This window comes from Simochromis diagramma, unplaced genomic scaffold, assembly GCF_900408965.1.
Source record: "Simochromis diagramma unplaced genomic scaffold, fSimDia1.1 OVJJ01000343.1, whole genome shotgun sequence".
NCBI lineage: Eukaryota > Metazoa > Chordata > Actinopteri > Cichliformes > Cichlidae > Simochromis > Simochromis diagramma.
In genome coordinates this window covers 13,213,494-13,237,853 of record NW_024386831.1, presented here as the reverse complement: position 1 = coordinate 13,237,853, position 24,360 = coordinate 13,213,494, and the positions used below count along the sequence as shown (strand labels likewise).

The following is a 24,360-nucleotide window of genomic DNA, read 5'->3' as shown; positions in this document are numbered from 1 at the left end:
GCAGTGACGGTGATGTGGATCCAGATTATTTAATAATGTCTGAAGCTGAATTAGGTTAACATCACTGCCACTGCCACAAGCTGTTTGGAGAGTTTGAACTGGTATTTGAGGGTAAGCTCATAACAACATTTTTATCTTACCATGCAAATAATTTTAATTTAAAAATCAAATAACCTAAACATTAAAATAATGACTTGCACCTGGGGAGATGCATTTACACAGTACCTGCTCTGGACGAGGGCCTGCTCCACCCTGGTTGTCCTCTCTGAAGGAGGAGTACCTGCTGAGTTTTGACTCATCACTGAAAGAAACTTTAGCAGCAGCTTGGTGCTCTCCGTCTTCCCAGCACCGCTTTCCCCACTGAGCATGCAAAAAACAGAGAAGATACATAAACGGATCTGCTTGAATCTCTCCATGCATCCATTTTCTTAACTGCGTATCCAGTTCAGGGATGCGGGAGCTGATCTCAGCTATCACAGGGTGAGAATCAGGACGGGGCTAACCCAGAGAGACAGGTAACCAATCACACTCGCATGTACGGAAACTTTAGAGCCGCTGCTTAACCTAACATGACTGCAGGAACCCACGCAGGTATGGAGAATATGCTAAACTCCACCAAAAGATTTGAACCTGAGGATATTCTTGCTGTGATTCAACGGTGCTGCATTCAGTCGGTCAACTGTATTCTTTACTATGTCTATTCATACAGTATTTTTGGGAAATGCAAGAGAACATTTTTCAGATAGGAGTACCTATTTTGCAAAGGTCAAAGGAAGACTACGATATTCCTTATTTCATATTCTGTTCTCAAGATTTATAGTGCAGCCAATAAATTTGCAGGACTCACCTGATGAGAACACACTGGCTGTCGTGTCTCTTCCACAGGCAGCGGTAGCACTCGTTGGCCACAGCGAAGATATGAGGAGGCAGCTCCCCCATGTGATGTTTGCTGTACAAGTCGACAGCAGCGCCATCGTACAGGCCTGCTATCTGCTTATAGGGATTTACTGCTGCCAGAATTGAACCTATGTTGGTCTGAGAGCAGATAGATGAAGGAAGACAAAAGAAGTCAGAGGATAACACAGGTGGTATGAAAGAACACACTAAAATGTATAATTCACTAATCGCTTTGCTATTCATTGAGCTCTGCAGTACAGTTAGTGAATACTCCTACTTCGGTGGATTCACTGGAGTACCTGCATTCAGCAATAGTATTAAACTACTGCATATGGCCTAGTTTGCTGTAAGGATGGTAGTATTTTAGGATCCATTGCTTCTGCTCGGTTAATGCGCTTTGGGAAAAAAGTCCCCCCCCCACACAAAAGTGTGTTTGTGGGTCATCCTTCCACACAGTGATACTATTCTCCAATACCACGAAGCCAGGCTTGGCGAATGCTCCGAGATGAGCTCAGGAGATAGGATTTCCAAAGGCATAGTTAATGTGTGTCTGTGGGGAGTGATTATTTTAATAATACCTGGATAATATTTCCGTGGAAGCCCAGAGCTTTACGTTGAAAGCAATCCTGGGGGTGAGAGTAGGTGAAACAAGGATAATAGAAATCCTGTTCTGAATACGCGCACATTATTCCAGAGTTTATATGTATTGTAAGTATTATTTAATATTATTAAACATCACCCTGCCCCCAGTCCTCTTTGTTTGTCCCTGTTTAACTTTCTGACCATTTTCCAGTATATAAATATATCCTCCCCTGTTCGAGACGTGTTCTACTTTTCACCGTTCCTCACATTATTTATTCCCAGAAATATTGACTCACAAACTTCAAGTCAGGACTCTACTAGTACACCAATGAACACTTACATAGATGTTGTCTTTCTGATAGCGCAGAAACAGATTGTGCATGATTGCCGCTTCGTGCAGCTCTGCCAGTGTGGACATGTCTTCTACTCCATGGATGCTGCTGGGGTGCATCGGGTACACCATCTCCCTGTTCAGCTCCTCTTTTTGTAGGCAGATCACCTGTAACAGCAAAAGGCACACGTACATAGACATATATGTTAATATAAGGTATTGTCAAGGTTTATATGAGCCCATAAGTGGAACTGCACACATTGTTGTACAGTGAAGCTGCACCATTTTGTCTCTGCACAAGAAAAGGAGAGTAAACCACACAGATACCTCCTGCATTTCACTAAAATTCAACTGGGATCCTTTTTCATTTTTAGTAACTGATAATTTAGTGGAATGAACTTTGTTATTTTATTTCTGAAGTAAAGAGTACCAATAAAGTTTAAAACCATTGTAAAACTTTAGCAACACAATAAATTACCCCATGTTTACTCATGGCATCTCTAATCATGGCTAACAAAGACAGCAAGCAGCCAGTTACATCAGGGTTTGAACAAAACAAGTTATGTCCGGGTCACCTTTAAGATGTTAATCAAACTCCTGACAGAACGTCAGTCTTCCGCTGCATGCTTTGGTGACAGGTAGATCAGAAATATCAATCACTCAGGAATAACTGAAGTAAAATAAGATAGACTGCACCCCTGATATGTGCCTGTCTGTGCCTGCTGCCAGCATACCAGGCAGGCAGGAAGCCCCTGTCTTACTCATGCCCGGACGGCTCTTTCACGACCTCTCTCTGGGTGAAAAATTAAGGGATGGATAAGATCTAACGGCATTTATATAATGGAAGTGAAAGAGTGAGAGCGAATAAGGTTCTTGCAGCCTTCTTTGGCTATCAGAACTCTAATGCACAAGATAAGAGAGCAGAGAGACCACAACTATGTCAGTCACCTGATGGGAAGCAGTGTCCAGATCAATACTGATGGATAAGAGGCTGTGGCATCCCAATGCACTACTGCTGCTCTCCTGGCATGTTCATGTGTGTCCCAGCTGGGAGGAGACACTGTGTCTCAGAGAAACACTGAGTCAGCAAAGGCTGGCTGATGAGGCTGCTAATAGACTGTGGTCAAACATTTGAGGCTCTGTTGATTCTTTGAAAGTAGATCTAATGAACATGAAGTAGGACTATATCAAATCTTTCCTTTAATAGAGCATGCAAATAGAAGTTTTTGTTCTTGTAGATGGCATCTGGAGTAGCCCCTCTGTTTTAAGGTTTGACTGCTGATGTTAGCATTCACCAAATGCAAGTTCAAAGCAGCTTTAAGGTGGCTGGGAGCAGAGTGTAACACGGGGAGATAATTTACCTGTTTGCATTTTTGTGTATGTCGGGACATAGAGTGGGTGTTTGTCTCCATGTCACATTATCACCTTGTTTCTGATCTTCTTTAAATAACTTGGAGCTCAGATTTCACAGAGCGAGCCGCAGGGACTTTTTCCTCCCTGAAACATCAGAGATGCCCAGGGGCAAACTGAGCTGAAGTTTTTGGCATCAAAAGGTTTCACATTCCTCTGTTTTGCCCCACTGTGATCTTGGTTTCATTGTTGGTTGCTTTCCTGTGAGAGAAGGTTGAACTTTCTCCTAATAGCCACAGCTCATCAATATTTATCGTTATTAATTTGTTTTCAAATGATTTATCGATTGCACGAGTTCCTCTTGGGGAAGAGATAAAAGACACCTGAGACGCATGGATTTCTATTTTTCCTCCTTTCAACGAAACCAAATGAAATCACAGCTTGAATTTATTGTTAAATTTGTCCATTTAACATTTTTAAGTCATAACCTTTCAGACGAGACATCCCTGAGACAATTATCACAACGCCTGTTCCACAGAGGGGGCAGCGTCACCGCTGTTAATGATTGGAGTGGTGTAATGATGGAAACTATTTCATGCCACTTACAACGACATGATTGATTAGCAAAGCTGTCTGCGGTGCAAATTGATCTTCTACAAATGGAGGCTGTATGCACAAGAGAGCTATGATGCTGGACACACGCGCAGCACACAAAGCAGAAAATGCAAAAAGCCCCAGTGTTCATTTATATGATGACTATATGCAGGATACACCCTGGTTGGGTCGTCAGGCTATCACAGGGCTAACACAGAGAGATAGAAGAGCTATTCACACTCATATCCAGACCTACTTCCAATTTAGAATCACCTATTAACCTAACGTGCATGTCTTTGGGATGCAGGAAGAGGCCAAAGTCCTCGGGGAAGGACAAAGGGGAGGCACGCAGGCTTCATGTAGGGCGGGGACTTGAATCCAGGACCTTCTTGCTATGAGACGACAGTGCTAACCACCCTGTGTTTCGCTTCGTTTCTCTCTTAATTTAACCTAATGTCCTATACAACTCAGTGAACAGACATATTTTAGATAATTTTCGAAAATTTAACAGATTAGGATTCGGTGCGGACACATAACTCTACAGGTCATGTGTGTTCTGCATATGCAGGTGTTTTGGGTTTCCTTGAACTTAAAGTTGTAACTCTGTTTTATGCAAACTGGAATAATATCTCCAGTTTGCATAAATCATCATTACTCTGGAGAATTTACTGGAGATATGGGATGGGAACCTCCCATAACGCATGTGCCAAAAAGCTGCAGGGGCCTGGGTTTGAGTCCATCTCTCCCTACTTTCCTGTCTTTGTGACACTGTGCTTTTAAAATAAAGAGCTATCCCACACCCCCAAAATATCAAATGCTTTGATATAGACTAACATTTTGCAGTCATGCCCACACTAATGAGTAAAAAAATCTTTATTTTGTTTGAAAAAAGTGTCATTCACTTCCCTGAGCAGGTTACTTTGTGACAAATCGATCTGATACCCCACGTATAAGGTTAAGCAACCTGTTAATATGTCAAGATAGCGATAAAGACACAGACATCAACATACATTATGATTTTATTGCATTACACAGAACAGCTACACTGTTGAGCCTTACATGCATTCAGAAACACTGCCATAAGCCTCAGAGAGACAATCAGGCTCATTTTGTTTTGTTTCCCATCATTTAAAGACATGATATTACATAATTGTTGGCAAAATGTCCTCCATTTCTGTTGACTCATAAAAAGTGAGTTGCACTTTTGCAAGAAAACCTTTTTATGGCTGTTTTATTTGGTAGGCTGAGCAGAGAAAGAAGATTATTTTGTTGAAGGCCAAGCTGTAAAATAACAAACATAAAACAAATTTAATGAAAAGTTTGACCACTGTGCCGGTACTTTTTGTGTCTTGTAAGCCCACAAAAAATCGTTATGTGTGCATGAAATACAAATAAAAAAATATGAATAAAATTAAACTCATTGGGTTGAACAGATGACCCGTGTCCTGAAACGTCTCTCCGAGGGCCCGGACTGAAGTTGGCCCCAGGCCATTTCCTCCATGTCATTCCTCCTGCACTCTATCCCTGCTTTCTTGATAAAACAATACATTAATCTAAAATAAAAATGATTATATAAAAAGAAAATCAATGGATAGTCAAATTCATGGTGTCCAGGTGTACCCTGGCTTTCGCTCTGGGGTGGCTGGGATAGGCTACAGCAGATGACTTAAAGAAATACATAACTGGCAGATTGTTTGGGGTTTTTTCATCCTTAGAAAGAAATTTATATAACATAAATTAAAATGATACAAAAATTACACAGACTAAAAGGAAGCAACAGCAAATAACTGAGTTTTAAAGTTGTTTTGCAGCTGTATTGCTCTTCCCTTTTGTTTCCTCTTCCTTGAAACCACACCCTGCTGCTGCGCTTTGTCCAAGCAACTCTACTTAATATTCACATATAGGTGGAGTCAGGCTCTGTGGCTCACAGCACTTATGCTTTAATGTCAGCTGTATTCAGGCCTTTACTGGGGCACATGGACAGACACAAAATCACAAGCTTCTGGATACAAACACAGTCTTGTTTGTTGCTGTTTTGCCTCTCTCTGTTTCCCTTTCTCCTTTTTTTAAAAACTCTGAGTCCCTCTGTCTTACAGTGAATCCATCTGCTGCAGGGGGATCCCGCCCAGACCCAAGAGAAGAGAGGCGGTGAAGGGGGTGGGGGTGAGGCTTGGTGAAAATATGAAAAGAAATAACAGAGAGATTTTGTACAGCTCAAAAAATCAGGCAAAGTATCCATGTAAATCCAAATCCTCAAAAACGATTTCGTTTATCACACAAACAGATGCTAACAATAATGTTTGTGTTATTTCTTCCAGCTTACTTGTGAATGTGCATCACTCACATAAAGGCTCACATAATAGCTCCATTGACTAATTATCCAGAAAAGGCTGAAGGGCCATCAATGACCCATTTAAAACTGCAGACAGCATGTCTACAGGCTCTGGACAACTTCAGGATTCACACTGGATAAGAATAGGTTTTTTGCTCGAGTTAAATTCTTAATGTCATGAAAAAGGCTTTTAGCGTACAATCAACTCGGGACGGAGGCTAGTTTACAGTCACTATTAACTGAGGCCATCAAAAAGCAACTGTTTTCACTTCTTATTAATAAAAATGCCATTGATTTTCTCAGTTAGTCAAGCCACAAGCCACATGCATTTTGTACTGTATGTGTAAAACGATTCATTGGTGGTCGTAGACTAACACTGGTCAAGTGGGACAACAATGACAGCCCAGCAGCAGGTATTCGGCTCAGGTGGCCGATCCTCTTTCTGCTTTTCTTTACATGTAGACTCCTCTGGGGATAACTCACACACCGTTAATCCAGCTTGTGCCATCTGGCCACAAACACACACACGGACACACAGATGGATCCATGCACTCAAACACACAAAGACATTCACTCTGCTGTATTTTACCCGTCCGGTCAGGACTATGGCAGTGATGAATGCTGATATGATGGCTAATATGACAGGAGCCAGGTCAGCCTGTTAAAGCCCAGGCCGTGTGGGTAAAGAACCTCCGGTGGTGCTCTATGGAGATAAGCTGGGCATTCAGGCAGGGAGCAATGGATAATAGTATATCCCAACCCCCGAGTTGAAAATGCTGCCACAATACATTTAACAAACACCCTCTGATATGGTAGGAAACAGACACAAGCAGGCTGGCAGACAACACATATACACAGACACAATACCCTGGGCTTGATAGAGAAGCTTAATTAAATAAGAGACAGAGACTAGATCAGTAAGTGCCCATAAACCTCAGAAGATACTGTACGTCATCCAGGAACGGGGGATGACATCAGGTCAGCTAGGAATCCTGATGGTGGAGACGGTCTGTTTCCCAATCTCACATTCCTGGCATTTCTGTTACAGCTTTGGAAACAGAGGAGAGACACATGTGCCTGGCTCGATAAGCAGCATCCACTGCTCACATGTCGAGATCATATGAGACCAGCTTCAGGCCACCATCAATGCAGTGGTCCTACTACCAGTCAAAAAAAATGGAGCACACCACATAAACCTAATGCTATTTTTTTTAACTCCCACTGAGGGTGGTGGAATATTTTGGGAGTAGCACTCCACTTCATTCTCCAGTCATATTCCATTACCCAGAGTTGTCCCTGCCCTTTGGACAGCGCAGGGTTGACTGCATCCCTTCCACAGACCACAGAAACACCGCAGAAGATGCTACGATGGCCCGAGGATGAGTAAATGGGCCATGTATACGTGTTTCAATCAGCCTGGCATGTTCTGATGACAGGAAATAAACAGGGAAAATTATGTATATATATATATATATATATATATACACAGATTATTGATTGTGCATTTATGGTTCACTGTCTGAGATCAAAGAACACCAGCACTGAAGAAACTAAAGTGTTTAGTTGCCTCTATTGCTTCCTGAATGGCAGAATGGAAAAAAGTCAGTGGTTGTGGCAGAGTCGTTGGCAATGAACGTTCACTAGGATCTAAGGCGCCAGCACTCTGTGGAAACCACACTGTGTGACATAGATCTAATAAACCTGAGCAGGATATCAAGTTCAATGCATGTAGACTAAACTAGAACCAACACGCACAGCTGCTAGTCCTCCACTGTTCTTTACTCTTTCTCAACTCTTCGATACAGTCATGATGATAGCAGACAATAATCCTTCTACAAGTTTCTTCTGTTTCTTGCTTCTTTACAATTTTTTTGTCAACTTCATCACATTACTTCATGGGACATTTCTATTGGTTGGTTAGCAGATGCAGGTGTTAGCAGCAGTCAACTAAAGTCACCTGATTTGTTTGTTCCAGGCTCTCTCTGAGAGTCAATTAAAAGTCCTGAACTCACAGATACAATTTATGGACGAGTACAAGGCCACCTACACACTACACCCATAGGAGCTGCTCAGCCATCGAAACCAATGCCATGAAGCTCCCTGCGCACGTTTTTCATACTGAGGATGTGGTCTCGATCTCTGCAGTTGACTCAGCAGAGCACCTCAGCACTCAGCTCTATAATTTTATGTGGTAACCACCTTGTAGCTGAGGTACTATGGTTCCCAAGCACTTGCTAACAACAACACTTACAGTTGATTGTGGAAAATATATGAAGGAAGAAATTTCACAAACTGACTTGTTGCCACAGTTGAATTCTGCAACAATATCATATTCGAATTCAGAGTCCTGTCGCAATTAGACTACAAACACCAAAAACTGGCCCAGTACTTAATTCCATATTCCATAGAGTTTACTTGAAAGCAGACATCTGTTCCACCTCCAGACCATTTATATGGATGGGAATGCATTCACAGCTTCTAGCAATAAGCTTCTGTTTTCTTAGATCCACTATTAGCTCATTGCTCTTCTTTGTGTTCAAGGTCAGACTGTTGTTACTGCACCAAGGTGCCATGCTTTGTCCCTGTGAACTGAGTCATGTTGCACCTGTCTGGGCCAAACACCATTATGTCACTTGCAGACTTGATGATGTTGTTAGAAAGTGAACAGGTAACCTAACAGACTGGGATGAACTGGCCTGAAACTCCAGTCTCCATGTGAAAAGGGAGATGGGGATGCAAAAGTCCCAAAGCTATGAATGCAGCTTGGAAGGTAGGATAGAGGACCATGAGAGAGAACTGATGAACAGTGAACTTACATATGTTGTTACTGTGCTGTGTTGAGAGCACCCTTTGTGTAGCTGCTGTTGTGTTATAGACTATTGTGGCTCTAATGTTGAATGTAATGTAAAATGACCCAGAGCCAGCAGCTCAAAATGTTTTGCAACGATGGTGGATGACATCGAATATCATGGCTAACTGTCATAAGCCCTAAGCAACCAGTACAGGACTGCCAATACTGGTTTTGTGTGGCCACAATATTAATAACAGTGTGAAAGTTAACAACATCAATGTACAAAGGGGCACTCTTTTAGATAAAAACAGTGCATCCAGTGGAAATGGGCGCCTGACAAAAACTCCAGAGCTTCACAAAGTTTCACAGTGACAATAAAGCAAGTACTCCTTTAACCAGTTAATGCACGAGCATGAAAAAAAAATGCCGCTTCCTTACAATTGAGCAACCTACACTCTACTTTATAAGTCAGTTTTTTAGAAGGACTCCTCTGAAGGCAAAGCGCATATAAGTACAGATATATAACACAAGATAAAACAGCTTTCTTTTGATCTACAGTTTTTGACTCACAAAGACTTGAATGAGAAATTATTTTTGACCTTCCACCTCTGTGTGTGTGTGTGTGTGTGTGTGTGTGTGTGTGTGTGTGTGTGTGTGTGTCTCTGCTTCCCTGTGTCTGTTTCTCTCTCTGCCTCTGTAACAGGATTTCCTCCAGACACAAAGACCACCAAGCATTGCCAAACAGATAAGCTGAGGCCAGTGAATTGCTGGACTCCATTCCTGTCATTCTTACTTTATTACAAAAGGTGTTGATGCCGCTGCAGAGCCCTCAGATGAAACACATATGTGCAAACAATTAGGTCTCCCACATGTACACAATGGGAAACAAACCTCCCCCTTTTACTTTATACGACCCTGGACGAGTTAACAGAAACCAGGGTGAGATTTTAAATGGACACAAGCAGTTATGGACACTTAAATACTCTCTGAGCGCCTCAGCGCCTTTGCTTTGTTAATTTTTAAAAGGAATAATGTTGGTTTAAGTGTAAACTTGCAAACACAGAGTCTGAATCGTTAAACCAACGATAAAAGCTTCATGTTCCAGATATACTGCCAAGGTGACGAATCAGGGACAAGACTAGTGAAAAAGAACGTCTTCTTACCTTCCCATAGTCGGTGGTGAGGATGAGGGTTGAATCATCACAAGAGCTGACAGTAGAGGGGCGGAGCTGCTCTTTGTGTCTCAGCCACACACGGGCCCCCTGCAACACAATAGCACAACAACCTTAACATCTGGACACTGGGCTTGCATTGGAGTCATGCGCTTTACACAAAGGTCTTACACATTTGCATTACAGATACTAAGTATTCCATTGATGTTCTTATTCTTCATATTACCAGAAACAAAGGAAGACAAAGATCGACCCCCACTCCCCACACGCACAGGCTTTTTAGCTATATTATAAAAGAGCTGGGTGAGCAAGAGCAGAGAATTTCTCTAAAAGTAAGAATTATCCTCTCTGCTTTTCTTCTCTCTGTCTTTTTCCATTTTATCCCCTCAAAATTGCTTACCATTATGTGCCACATACTGTAGCCACTATTTCACCAAGATTGGATGGGCACAGTTAGTCTCTTATTAAACTATGATTAGAAGCGAAGAAGTTGTTCACCAGATCTGCATGATGAGTCCATGCCAGAGAGTCAAAACACCACTCAGTCATATACACTGTCAAAAATGCTTTCAGTGTGCCCGGTCTCCTCTATAAAGGAAAAGACTATGACCCCAAATGAGCATTTACCACTTTAGCATATCAATCGATTCAAATGTCTATCATCCTTCCTTTGTTTTCTATATTTCAGTCGGGCAAATCGCAGCACACTTCTAGCCATTATCAGATGCCGCTTCCAGACAGACACTAATATCTGATCCCAGCGGCCCAGTTTCCAGTGTTTGCGTATCCATACGGAGTCGCTGACCTTCCCAGACATGTTTGTTAGCATGTGAGTAACTAGGAGCAATAACAGGAATCTGAGGCTGATTGCTCAGGCAAACTGTCATTTCCTTACAGCATTTGCCACTTTAGCACCGGCGGATACATTTATAGATTTGGCTTTGTTTGAAAGACTGTACTAAATGAAAACAAACAGTCGCCTGTCTGACCCTGTGGAATAAAAAGTAAAAATCTTTTTGCATGACTAAATACGCATTTGTCTGATAGTAAACGGGAGTATGTAGTTTTGCAGAAAGACAGATGGTACCACCTTCATGTCTGATTGCTTACAATAATCCAGCAACTTTCTGTGTAATTAAAATCTTAATTGTTTCATTAGAGCCAAAATCTCAAATTGAAACTTGCAGTTTTGCAAAGGAGAGATGAAAGCAGTATGAAAAATGTCCTCGATCTCAAAGAAAATTCCTCATTTAGCATTTTAGTTGATGGAGACGACTAGGATGTGGATTTTAACAAAATTTAACCCAAAAAGTTGCAACCTCTTGTAATAAGCTTGGCTTTAACAGCTGAACACGGTTAATAATCACAAGTGCCACCGGTGGGGGGGCCAGCGAAGCAACGAGCATCAGCAAATAAAGTGTGTGACCAACAAAGGATCAAAGTGAAGAGATCAATATGCATGGATTCCACTAAGAAACCTTAGACAAGGTCACCACTTCCAGACATCAATCCTCATTAACTATTAACAACAGGCTGCCACGTGTGTGCACACTTTCATCCACGAAGCACAGATGTGTTTGCCACAAGACCAACATGCTTTTGTTTTATCCACTCTCCATTTACAAGATGAGACACAGAGACGCTAAAAAAATCTAATAAATGAAGTCCCTCAGCAGCTTGTGTGATGACTGATTGCTGATGTTTTCTTTATTTTTTGATTCAGGTCTCTTTCTTAGACAAAGCAAGTCAGTCTAAAATAAAAGAAACACTTCCATCATCGCAGATTTTTTTCTTTCAGTCAGCTAATGGAGCACATCTAAATGTGGCTCTTAAACCACGGGGGACAGGAGTGAGTGGGACAAAAGAGGGTCGTGTAAATTAGGAGGAGGAGGCAGAGGGGAAGAGAGAAGGGAAAGAGGAAGGGTGCGAGCAGCTCTTAATGCCCTGCCTCCTATTGTGTTGAATAAAGAGGCAGACAAACAGAAACATCAGGACAGAAATATAACAGAGGTATCCTGCAACATGTGGCCACCCATTAACAGAGGCGACCGGTGACTTTCACACCAGTTTCTGCCCGGTACCAGCCTGGCATGCCTGGCCTGTTCAGGGAAAAGCTGATTCACGTGAGTTTGCTCAAGTGCAGGGATTACAAGTGTTTGCTCTATAGATTTCAAGAAGATCAGCCTCAGTTACATAACTGGAATTCAGCAGAATATTGCTAGTTCTCGTCATCTTATAGGGTTTTTTTCCTTTTCTCGTGTCACGACTTGACATTAACAGTAAGGCCGACAAAAGACCCGAAAGTATTTTGTAACAAACAGATTGCATGAGATGTACTGCAGAATAAGACAGGGGGCAAGCCGTGACAAGGAGAGGACTGTGATGGCTCATAAGATGGCAAATTTCCACACTCATTCCAGTATTGCCTCAATAAAGAAATTTCAGCACTACAAAAAGTGAAGGAAAGTTTTGAGTGGCTCAGCAGCTGAGTCAGTCTCAGAGGTTTTTCCACTCACATGAACAAAGACCCACTGCATACCAGCTGCATGCCCACCACACGTAGTTTTTTAGATTAAAGTAATTAGGAATTCAAATAAAAAAAACGTGACTGTATATGGTAAACCAAGCATCAGTGACAAAGTGGCCCATAAAGATGCTAATAACAGCTCAGCCTGCTGCACCAGCATCTGTAAAGAGTGACTCGCACTCTGGATAAATCTCTCCCAGACACTATAATCAAAGGTGGGCAAAAAAACCCAACAAGATACTGTGCTGTGCTACCGTATTGCTGTTTTGTTTATGTACTATAGACAAAAAATAAAACTAATCATAAAGGAAGTTGACTTAATAATAAAGCTAACACCTGCACCATTTATAATAGTTCCGACTTGCAGACTTAACTCTTTCCCCTATAAAGATGACATCTGATGACCAGCTTTGACATCTCGGTTTATATCAGTAAACATGTGGTTTGAAAATCATTTAAATAAGTTCTGGGTTCTTCCTAGTAAGCTGTATAGGCAGAAATCCCTCTTGCTAACTTCTAATGCACAACCAGAAAAAGCTCAGTTCAGAAAGGAGAGACTGGGGTTACCCCCAGTAGACGTTAGCTTGTTTTAACTACTTTAGCTTCCAAAAAATGTCTTATTATGTGATGTGAGGAGCCAAATATAAGCCACCAGCTGCAGAAAACTGTAGAATTATATTAAATATATGCAAACTTAAATAAATAGGGCTGCCTGTGATATACATTGGCACTATTGGACACTCGTCTGCATTTTGGTATGCGAGTCTCAGGCCGTAGGGTATGAAGTCAAGATGAATTGTCTAAGAAGCAGCAACAGATGGTCTAAACAAAACTCCTCCCCCTCGTCCTCTCCATCTTTAGGAGCTCTGTCACTAAGTCAGGACAAAGACAATCACCTCTGACTGAGGCCTCAGTAGTTAGCCAGGCGGAAATATCCCAAACAAAGACCAGCTGGGACACAAAGGAGCACGGGTAGCGGCTCGTGTTAAATCCCACAGACCTGAGTTACCTCCTGCTGCACAGCTTCCCATTCCAAGCTAGACAAACAGAGTCATATCTTTATTTGTAATCATGGGAAAGTACAGTGTGCATTTGATGATGAAGCCCAGTTGCAAGTGGGATTAATTGTGAAGAGTCGGTTAGCGGGCTCCTCTGCTTCTGGTGACCAGATGTTTTATTAGCGCCATTAAAAAGCAAAGCAGAAATGCTGCCATGACATCTCCGGCTCAAACTAATTTCAAATTCTTAATGTTACATGTCACTCAGCATGTGTAGCACTGCTGAGGCAGAACCAGCTGACAATAGTAATCTGACTCCACCAAAACGGGCTGCACGCCAACCTCCCATCATGCCTTTTGACACAGAGACCACTCAGGCTGAATGATGTGATCCTGGAGCTGGAGGCTTAAGTTTCAGCAGCTTGTATAAAGACATCCAGCTCAAGGATTTGCTAATGAATGTCCCTTAAATATTTAAGGTCATACACAGTACAAGGTGCCACGGCTCTTTCTCTGCCGTCTGGCATGTATCAGGTGATCCTATCAGAGAGAACAAGAGAAAGCTAATTAACTCAGCCTGACTTGGACTCGGCTGAACAATTAGTTATGATAGGCTACTTTCTTGGATCATAAAGTGGTTTTGGGGAGTGGTGAACGAACGGCTGCCCTGCAGGTAGGACCGATGCCTGAGAACCTCCAGCTGGAATCCTGACAAGCATATCAGTTGTTGTTGTGCTCACATGTGGAGGAGGATAAAGTTAGCAGTGGAACATGTGCAGCAGCAACATATTCGACTGAAAGGAATATGTTTCCGTTCTCCCTTTTCTACTTCACCTTTCAAAGAATTAATGTGGTGATTAACACTAATAACAATCTGGTTTGCAATCATGCTTGTTTAAAATCAACACAAAACTCGAGCTCTCGATTAATCTCATTTAGATTTCTCTCCATCATTTTTATGGATAGAAGTGTAATCCAGTGCTGCATTTACACCTCAGAGATTAAGACTGCATTAGCATAACAAACAGAGTCACAAGGTTGTGTCGCTACCACTGTGCAGACAGATGTGCAGTCCGGAGCATTGACGGGATCTGTAGCATTTAATAAGGTCAAGCAGCAAATTGGTACTTGCACGCTAATGCTGTGCACTTTCACAGAAACCAGTGCAATAATTGTTCAACAGAAAATATGTTATTAGTTATTTATGTTGGAATCATTGAAACGAACTTTTCAAAAAGAATTTTTTTTTCCTTTCAGAACCAAAAGTAAACATATTTGTAGGAGTGGGTGGTTTGCTGGGATATCAGCTGAAACATAGATGTTTATAACCATTAAAATATATATTTTTTAAAAACCAGCACATCACTTTGTAGCAGAGCACAGCCAAATTTTAAGAGTTGTAATGGTATCTCCTGAACATCGGGTGAGTGGGATGAGTGGGAGTCTTCCAAGTGGATGGTGAGATTAATAAGTAGGACTAAGGCAGCTGGAGGGGGAAACTGGGCAAAGCTCCCACTGGGTTTTTGAGCAGAAGACTTTCCAGTAGGTTAAACCACTGTCTCCTGTATATCCTACAAACAGCAAGGCCCATGCTTAACTGCAGTTTCTTTACCCTCATAAACACAAGACGCTACTTATTTATTACCTTATTACAGTATACCTGAGAATTATTTTAATTTATACAACATGTTTAGTGTGTAAATGTGTGTGAAAATAAATGTATCTACTTGTGAACAGCTTCACTCAAAGGGAGGTAATTTAATTCAAGGGTTTTTCAGCAGTGGTTGTTGCAGCGCAAAGGAAAAATCCTCCATTGCACAGATTTTCCAAGGATTCATGTCTCGGCACATGCCTTTTATGTCTTCGTCTTTCTTTGTTACCTCGTTGCAACTACACCGTCTGCCTGCCGCACACGTTACAGCCTACGACCCCCAGCCAGCATGGGGTGAGGGCAGGGTGTGTGACCGAGGGGAGAAATCAGAAGATTAAAAGCAACCTCTAGCATCTGTGCTAGAAGACGTATGAATTAATGATGGAGACAGCAGCTGATCAGAAATTAGCTAATGGAGGAGGAGGAGTCCCCTGGGGAACAGGGCTTTCCCTGTTTGTGATGATGTGGGGTGGGGGGCGTTGGGTCGCTGGTTGTTCTTGAATCTGAAGAACAGCCTAAACCCTGAACAGAAGAAGCTTTACACTGAGGAAAATGTTTTTGTTAACTGAGAAGGACTGTTTGAGAAGTATCCGTAGCTAAATGGAAATCAAACAGTAGTCTGTTATCACTGTCGTGCAAGCCATTATCATTATCACACTTAATGGACCTGAAAGAGATGAGTTACAATATTAATCTAACAAATATGCACAAGTCTGTGTGCACAAGCAGGATTAAGTGAGTGTCTCTTTTTTGTGTCCAAGTGTGTTTGGTAGTCCATTTATCTGCCAGTCAGCAGATACACACTGTCTGCAAAGGCGGGGTTCGAGGGCACCACCCTGTCATCCATTGACAGCGTTAATCTGTTGTGTTGCTAATGAGACTATTGAGGAGAATTTGAATAACAAATTGTGTCTTCGGGAGCGAAAGAGAAAGAAGAGAAACACTTGAATCTCTGCCACATACTCCAGGCACAGTGTCGCGTTTTACCTCCTTATCCTGTGCAAACATATTTTCACTCCACTGCTGATCAAAGCGTGCGCCCTGATCCTGGGCGCACACAATGGAATAGGTTACAGGACGGGGCAAATAGGCAACAAATGATGTGATTACTGCAGGTTTGATTGGATTTCCAGCAAAGCTTGATGACTTGGAATATCTACCGAGCCACATGCCAGCATCTCGCCCGTCTGGCATCTGCATACCTCTGTTATTCGTCTGATAGTTATGGGGTCACACAGCAGGAAACCCAGAGGTACTCAAGGAATGCTGCTCAGTCAGTGTTGTGTTTGAGAGTGTGAGACGTGTGGGGCACGGTAAGCAAAGTGGTAGCTTACAAAGCAGCCCGGCTACTGTTACGCTGCCATTGACCTTGTAGCTCATGCTGTCCACACTGATTACTAGAAACTCTCCTATCTTCAGCATTTTATTATTTTGAGTGTTTCATACTGAAGCTATTTATGGTTTGATCAAATCCAATTTGGCAATGATAAGCTGCACATTAGTGATACTGTCGATGTTAAAGTCACTGTTAGGACTCTGTAAGCAAATAAAATAAATGCAGTTTTAACCTCTGTCACAAGTGAATTTATTTATATGTCCTGAGTCTAAAAACCTGCAAGGATATTGTTTCACTTTTAAAAATGGTGCTGATTTAGCGCCTGCAGAAACAGTACCACCTCCGTCATCAGTGTAATGAATTGTGAAAAGCTTCATGAAACACTCCCGCAGTATTATCCTTAAAACAAATGTTACCCATCCAGCAGGAGCTGATGATATGATAGCAACAAACATAAAAGACTCAGAATAAAATAATAAGCTGCCTTTAATCTGAGTTTACAACTTGTAACTGCAATTCACCTCCAAATTGTCACTAGTGACGTGCAACCATTCTCTGTACTTTTCTTCTTGAAATATGCCCTTAAAGTTTTATTTGAACTGCATCACATGCTTACAATGCACATTTTACTTTCACCAGTACACGCCCATGCTATGGTATTGTCTGGTCTGTGATTTTCGTCAGCTGCTAGGTGATTGCTAGGGAGCATGATGACATCACAGCACATAATGCATAATTCAAGTTTTGTGGCTATAAATTAGATGCTACTGTCATGACATTGAAATGATACGATGCTATTAGGAGGTGCATAAACGCTACAAATGGGTCATTTTAACCTGTTGGTAAGCGGTTGCTAAGCAACATGATGGCATCATAATATAGATAAGAACTTTCAGGGAGCTAAGATGTACTTGCGTGCCTGTCTTGGTTGCTCAGCTCCTGATGGTGTAGGAGGAATTTGCGGGCAAACGAGCAGACAGGGATTTTGTGTGTTATAGTCAGATGTATAATTTATAACAGGAAAGAGGGAGGACTGGAGGTCAGGATGAAGAAACTTTGGCCAAAACTATTAGATCCACTGGTCGCGCAGCATTTCAACAGCACACAGACTGATTCCAATCAGAAATCCCAGAACAAATATGAGTGAAACTGCTCAAACCTCTCCTTGGATTGTGGCGAGTGTTTCTTATACAAAGCAGGGGGATGAAGTATGTTTAGCAGTGCGTTCAAGTGGCAGAGATAAACACACAGAGAGTCCTAAAAACACGGGACATTCCTCCTCATGTTAGTCTCAGCTTCTCAGCATATCATCCTACAAAAAGCCCCGGGCCTCTAACCACACACACACACACTTATAATAAAACACACTTAGAGTGGATGGGAAAGCTAACATGTCATGACTGTGGATTGTGCCATGCTGTGCTGTTTTCTCCAGTCAGGCTCTTCACACCACGGCAAGCTAGGCTCATGCAGAGTGGGATGTGTACTCAAACTCTACAGGGTGCTCACCCCTGTAATTAGTCCTGGAATTACAGCTATAGCATTAATCGCTTCACGAGAATCAACAAATTTTACTGTTTTTAAAAAAAAAAATTCACCTCAGGCTATATTCACATATGGTAGTTGCAATGTGTTTAACCTAAACTCACAGGATGGTGTAGCTTAGAAACACGCATACTCCATCCCATAATAGGCTGACTCTGTGCAGCGTAATCATAGGGGACTAAAAAAGGAAAGTCAACATCTGGACTGGGAGCAGTAATCACAGGTTGGCTGTTATTAAGCTGCCAGACGAAACCTTGGAACCCAGGGGATTTAAGCGACACTCATTACCATCTCACTATGTCCATCAGGTCGGCCAGTCAAGGTGAAAGACAACAAACACTTTTTTTTTATTACATTTTTTGCATGAGGGAAAGCGACAATAATCTTTAATTTTGTCTGTGTAAAAATCTCAAATCCTGCACACAAATCTGATTTGTCTTTGGATTTGAGTCGTCCACCTTTACCTCACGGAGATGTACTGAAAATCATTTTGAGATATGAATGACAGAAGGGACTGCATGCCTGACACTTTAAACTAAACGCAGATACCACACCAGTAACATGAGCAGCCCAGGCACAGACATCCAGTCAGCCTACAATATCAACAACCCATCATTCAGAAACATCGCTGGTGACAGAAAGACGCCACTGAGATGTGAAAATAACAGTCTGGGACATTTACATATATGACATCTTTCTGGAGGCTACCCAAGAAAATCAGTGCAACTAATAAACAGTGAGAACCAGGACCTTCTTTTTACCCATGCAAGACACAACTGATACAGCTATATTTGTGGTCAGTGGAGGGGTTTGTATGTCCAAGTGATCCCAGGACCGACCCGTGGTAGGGTCTCCCCTTGACAAAATGACCCTGGGTAAGAAGCCAGACAGGGCCTGTCCTGTGTATAGTTAACTGGTCCAACTAGTAGTACAACTTGGTCCCTGCTAAGTGAAAAAAAAGAAGGGAGAGACCAAGAGGCTCTGCCATGCAAGAAAGGGGTCCATGTCCAAAGTTAAACCCTGCAGCCTTTCATCCAGTACACTTACTTCCATCAGAGAATGTTTTATCATTGAATAAAGAAAGTACATAGATCAGTATGACTGTATCTTTTCAGCAGATTTGGCATATAATAGTTTGAGAGTGTTCTCTGTCATCACCGACTTACTTGCCCAAGTGCCCTGATGTGATTAATATTTCAGAAAACAGCACACCCAGAACGGCCCTGATGCGCACACACACAGGGAGGGCGGCAGGAAGGATGGGCGTTGGAGAGAAGATTACAAGTGATTTTTCATGTGCAGTGCCTCAACTGAGTGAGAGGTCTCTAATCATGGAAGATGGATTTGAGTCAAGTGGGTTGAAGGTCAGCTGTTAAAGGAATAGCTTGAGTGACGCTTTATTTGTTTTTAATTTGGGAATTTGCTAATTTGCAAAGAGTTAGATGATAAGATTGTCACCAATCACATCTATAGAAGTAGGACTACCCACTGGGGATGTCCTGGGAACCCAACCTTGGGAGCGTTTTTCCATTTGCATCACCAGTACCTAATAATGCACCATCACCTCCTGTTGCTGTTCTTTACTTTTTTGTAATTCGACTTCATTTTTTTCCCTCCTGTGTGGTGAATGTGTAGCCGTGAGTGGAAGGGATGTTCTTGCCAAGATTTTTATATTTGTGTCCAGTGGGTCAAAATTACTGTGTAGGCAGCATAGTCTCAGTAAAGCCTGAACAGTGTTAAGCGCTGCTGTTTATATGCATGGATGTTTTAACAGTGCTCCCTGTGCTGCATTCAAATGGTGGCTGTATCAACATACACACTGGTTTGGACCAATCGCCTACATCACTAAGGAAATATCTACTCTATAGGACAAAAAAGATCCTCCAAACCAAGTTCTGATGAACCATGATGGCACCTCCAATAGTTACTAAAGCTGTGTGGAAGTTCCTGTGGTATTAAAGCAGCTTAAGTTCAGAAACACGTATGCACAGAACATCACATAGAAGAAGCTTCATATAGATTGTAAAGATGTGAGAGTGGTAACTATTTCTTTCAGGTTTACAGGCAACCAAGACCACGAGAGACTCCACGCAGCAACAGTTCGTCCATCATCAGGAGCTAACAGACAGGAAGAGACGATTCTGTGCAGTGTTATTTGTCACTGGTAAAGAAACTGTGGAAAGATGGAGATATGTTTTCCTTTTATTTCCACAAACACAGACGGCTTTGTCTGAAGAGCTCGGTGACATAGCGGATAAAACTAAAGTCAACAGCATGGCGTCAGCAGGAGGTTATCACAGCGCTGAGTTCTCCGTGTTTGATGGTCAGCGCACTGATAGACGGGGGTCGGGTTACTGCTAGACTCACAAGAAATGCAAACACAAGCTAAAGAGTTAGGAAGGGATCGGGTCAGAATATTGCAGAGCGCTGACTCCAATTTATGTCACGTTAAAACGGAAAATTCAGGAAATCGTTGAATAAGCTGTGGTCTCGAAATCCTGACGCTGCAAATCTGTAACATGATAAGAACGGATTATCCATGTTTTCTGGTGCATGGTCAGACAATGGCTGCTGGTAATTAGCTTCTGTGCTCTTGTGGTGGATTAAACCACCTCCAGATTGTTCCAAAGCTGCAGGAGTTCTGCTGTCGCACACTCAAACCGCTGCCTTAATAATACCTTCCTCTTTGTGATCATAAACAACCGGCCCCGTTAATTCACCACAGCTCCGAAACTCTAAAGAGCCTTGTTTGAAAATCCCCTAATTTGATGTGATAATGCAGACAATAAGCACTTCAATTTTAATTACAAATGAAAACAACCGCTTAGAAGCAAAAAAAAGGAATGCTGGTCCCATTACATTTCCTTCCTTCCTTCTTCACATCCTAACTGTACTTCCTGGCTCTTTCCTTACTCCATCAGCCAGCTGCATGGGAGCAATGATTCTCGGCTCTTTAAAGTGGCAGCTGGAGGAAGTGACAACTGGGCAGAAAAGTGTCTGTCGCCAAAGGGGGGGAAAATAGTCCACCTACTACTACGGCAGGTTGGCCTTTCTCACGTTACCCATTTCACCACAGAATGCAGCCTCGGATACCGATCCACGGCCCCGACTTCAGAGATCCAGACATAAGCGACACGTAGAGCTACGAGGGACGTTTTTAGGATGGGAAGAATGTGTCTGAGGGTGAAGGGGTCAGCGGTGACGGTGTGAAACCTAAAGCCTTGCAACCGCAGCTCTACAGGATGGATGACATGCAGCCGTGACCAGGAATTTGGGAGGTCAAGGCTGGGTATTTGGGATTCCCTCTGTCAGAGTATCTTTAAGAGGAAGGAATTTGGTGTGTAATGCAATGAAGGGGTTAATGGGTGTGGAAAGGTCCTCCTTGCTTGGGTTTACAGTGTGTAGCAGCTGCTGCTATAAAGAAACTGATTACCAAGTTTAGAAAATAGCTGGGATTCAGGATGTTCTACAAAGGTATCAAGTATCTAAAGTGTGTGTGGGAGCTCACACATACAAAGGGAGGTCGCACAAAGGTATAGATAATGCTCATATTACCTGGCAAATTAATAGCCAGGAAGGAAGAGCCCCAAAGGCACAACAATGTTTCTCATATTCGCTATATGAAATGGATTCTTGCATAAAACCTTTCACTGGAAAAACGGTTATAATTAGCAGATATTGTGGATAAAGCTAAATAAACTAAATTAATTTCATAATGGAAGCTCTGATTCATCCAAATTTGGGTGTGACGCGGGCAGGGAGTTTCTCGTATGTCTGAAAAAACAAAATGTGAATATAAAGTCTGCCAAATCCAGCAGCCTTGCAGTATAAAAAAAACACCCTTCGATACTTGTGTGTTTTTGTTGGGTCACTTCCATTAGAATAACGTATTGGGTGTGGGGTAAAGGACAGTGCTGAAGGTTTTATGGTGGACAGGATGGGCCATCAGGATGAGCACACCCATGACCACTCCTCTCGGTCCACCATGATTTCTAACCCTTGTCAACGTCTCCACCTTAACAAACAGTGGCCTATGAGGAAAAGCCGATTCTAGATTAGTAACTGGCAAATTGGTAAACGTGCAGATTTCTTTAATGCATGATCTGCAACAGAGTTTTGTGATGCAAAAGGTTAAAAAAGATGTGCTCCTATCTACACAGTTCCAGCTTTATACAACCGCGACATTCACAGCAAAGACACATCCATATGATTTATCCTGGTGCACTTGTTTATAGAGTTGAGTTTAATCCTTATCTTAATTCACTTCCAGAATTCCTGCTTAATTAAATCCAAGCTGTGGCACTGTGGAGTTCAAGACCCTGGCATCTTTCCATGACACCGAAATTCACTTGAAAACCAGGACAGGTCAGTCATTCCCTCTAACACAGCTCAGACTGGAGATGTGAAACAGCAGGTAGAGATAAATATATATTTTTATGCTGTTGTTGTCCATTAGTGGTCTGTTACAGAGACTCAGTTTAATTTTAACAGTAAAAAAGCAGCAGTAAGTACAACGAAGTCAAACCAATATGTATTTTAGCTTAAAATTTTAAAACACTGCAAATGAATGCAGTCAAGTCCAAAGACAACCTAACAAATCAAGTAGAATGAAATATAACCTACCCCAAAAAACTTACACCTATTTGGAGCAAATACTACAGGATGTCTTGCTCTGTTGGTAAAGGTCAACAGACACAAACCAGATTAAAACTGAGCTGAAATAATAACCTTCCTCTTCGCAGCATATCACTGTAATAAAAACAGATTATGAGTCAAAATCCAGCTCTCCTCCATCTGCTCGCTACACAGTCGGTGTGTGCAGCAAATTATTGAAAGCTACACTCGAAGCTGCTGAATTTATTATTGTATGACTGAAGTCACTGAAAAATAGAAATGCATCGATAATTGTCCAATCAGCATTAAACCTGCCTTTGCAAAGAAAAGTGTATGGAGCACCTCCTGCATGCTGAAACTTCTGTGAGTCACAGCATCACTGAGGGGCATGGCTGATAGGGAGGTACAGAAGTAGAGGATGGGAGGAGATTCACTCCCCTGTACTCCATCTGTCTTCTCTGTGAGTGTGTGTGCCCTCCTCTGAGTCAGAGGGGCATGACAAATCAGACCTAAAGCCAGCCTGGCTTTCACCTACATCAGAGTGTGAGTGTGCTGCTCTCTGGACTGATTGGCAGATGACACATCCAGCTCAGCAGTCACTGCATTGAGAGTTGCATTGTGTAGCCTCTAATTAAAGCTACACACAGGTTTCCCTGAGAAGCTGTAGTAGTTTTTGTCAGGGCAGACATTTGTATGACTAAGAGGCTTGTGTGGACAGTGAGGTTGCCACTCTGGCTCCATCCTGTAGAGGTATAGGACACATGAGCGGCTGATAAAGGATCACAAAGACCGCAGAATACATCATAATAAGGGCTGCTTTTACAGGGGTGTGAAAATCATGAAGTGGTCTGAACCCATCCCGCATTTATAAAAAGCTCAAAACACAGTGTGGTGAAACAAAACAAAGGATCGTGAAGGTCTCAAAAATCCATGTAGGGCTCCAAATTAAAGCAAAGAGCTACTAAAAAGTATTCATACCGCTATAGAGAAAGCAGGCGAACTCACCTCTAAAAAGGAAGTATTCATCTTAACCAGTGCTCGACCTCACGGCTCTTTGTAGTCTGACTTCAGGGTACCACAGCTGAGGAGGAGAGCGGGCTGTATTCCCAAATTATTCCCATCCGCTTCGGTAAGATAATAAAATCTTTTCTCTTTTTTTCCGGATACTTGCTCACAACTCTGTGCCAGTCATGAAACGAGTCATTCTGTTCTCTGATTTTCGGACACTTTCGGACTTGTTTTCTGAAGTGTCCCGACAAGCCGCTGTGGAGCTGCCTGCGCCGTTTCTGCTGTCTACTCATTTCAATGGACCCGGCATATTATGCAGGGAGGAGGAGCCTGCTGAGCTACAGCCCTCCCCTCAGCATACGCCCTCTTTGTTCATGTTTCTACAGATTTTAAAAGGATGTGCACATGTATCCCCATGGTGTTCAACGTACCAGGTTTTTGCTTAAAAAGGTTTATTATAGCACAGCAGGCCTAATATGAATCTACTTCTATGTATATCTAGGGTGAGACTGAGTCTGAGTCATTATTTTGCTTCCTGGAAAAAATATACAGAGAAGAAAGAAGCAGATCAGGAGGAGTAAGTTGGTTTTATTTTTGCAGATGTCTTAAAAAAAATCTTTCCGATAAAATGA

General features: G+C 42.2%; 1 protein-coding gene across 1 annotated transcript in view; it reads right to left on the bottom strand.

Moving 5' to 3' along the window:
• myo10l3 (myosin X, like 3) overlaps positions 1–24,023 on the bottom strand; it is a 55,867-nt gene extending 31,844 nt beyond the window's left edge. The window contains exons 1-5 of the mRNA XM_040027998.1: positions 23,726–24,023; positions 10,041–10,139; positions 1,820–1,978; positions 848–1,035; positions 226–360 (exon numbers count right to left, since the gene is read on the bottom strand). Of these exons, the coding sequence (XP_039883932.1) occupies positions 226–360; positions 848–1,035; positions 1,820–1,978; positions 10,041–10,139; positions 23,726–23,746 (602 nt within the window). The 5' untranslated portion in view covers positions 23,747–24,023. The remainder of the gene's footprint in view (positions 1–225; positions 361–847; positions 1,036–1,819; positions 1,979–10,040; positions 10,140–23,725) is intronic.
• Between the last annotated feature and the right edge of the window lie 337 nt (positions 24,024–24,360).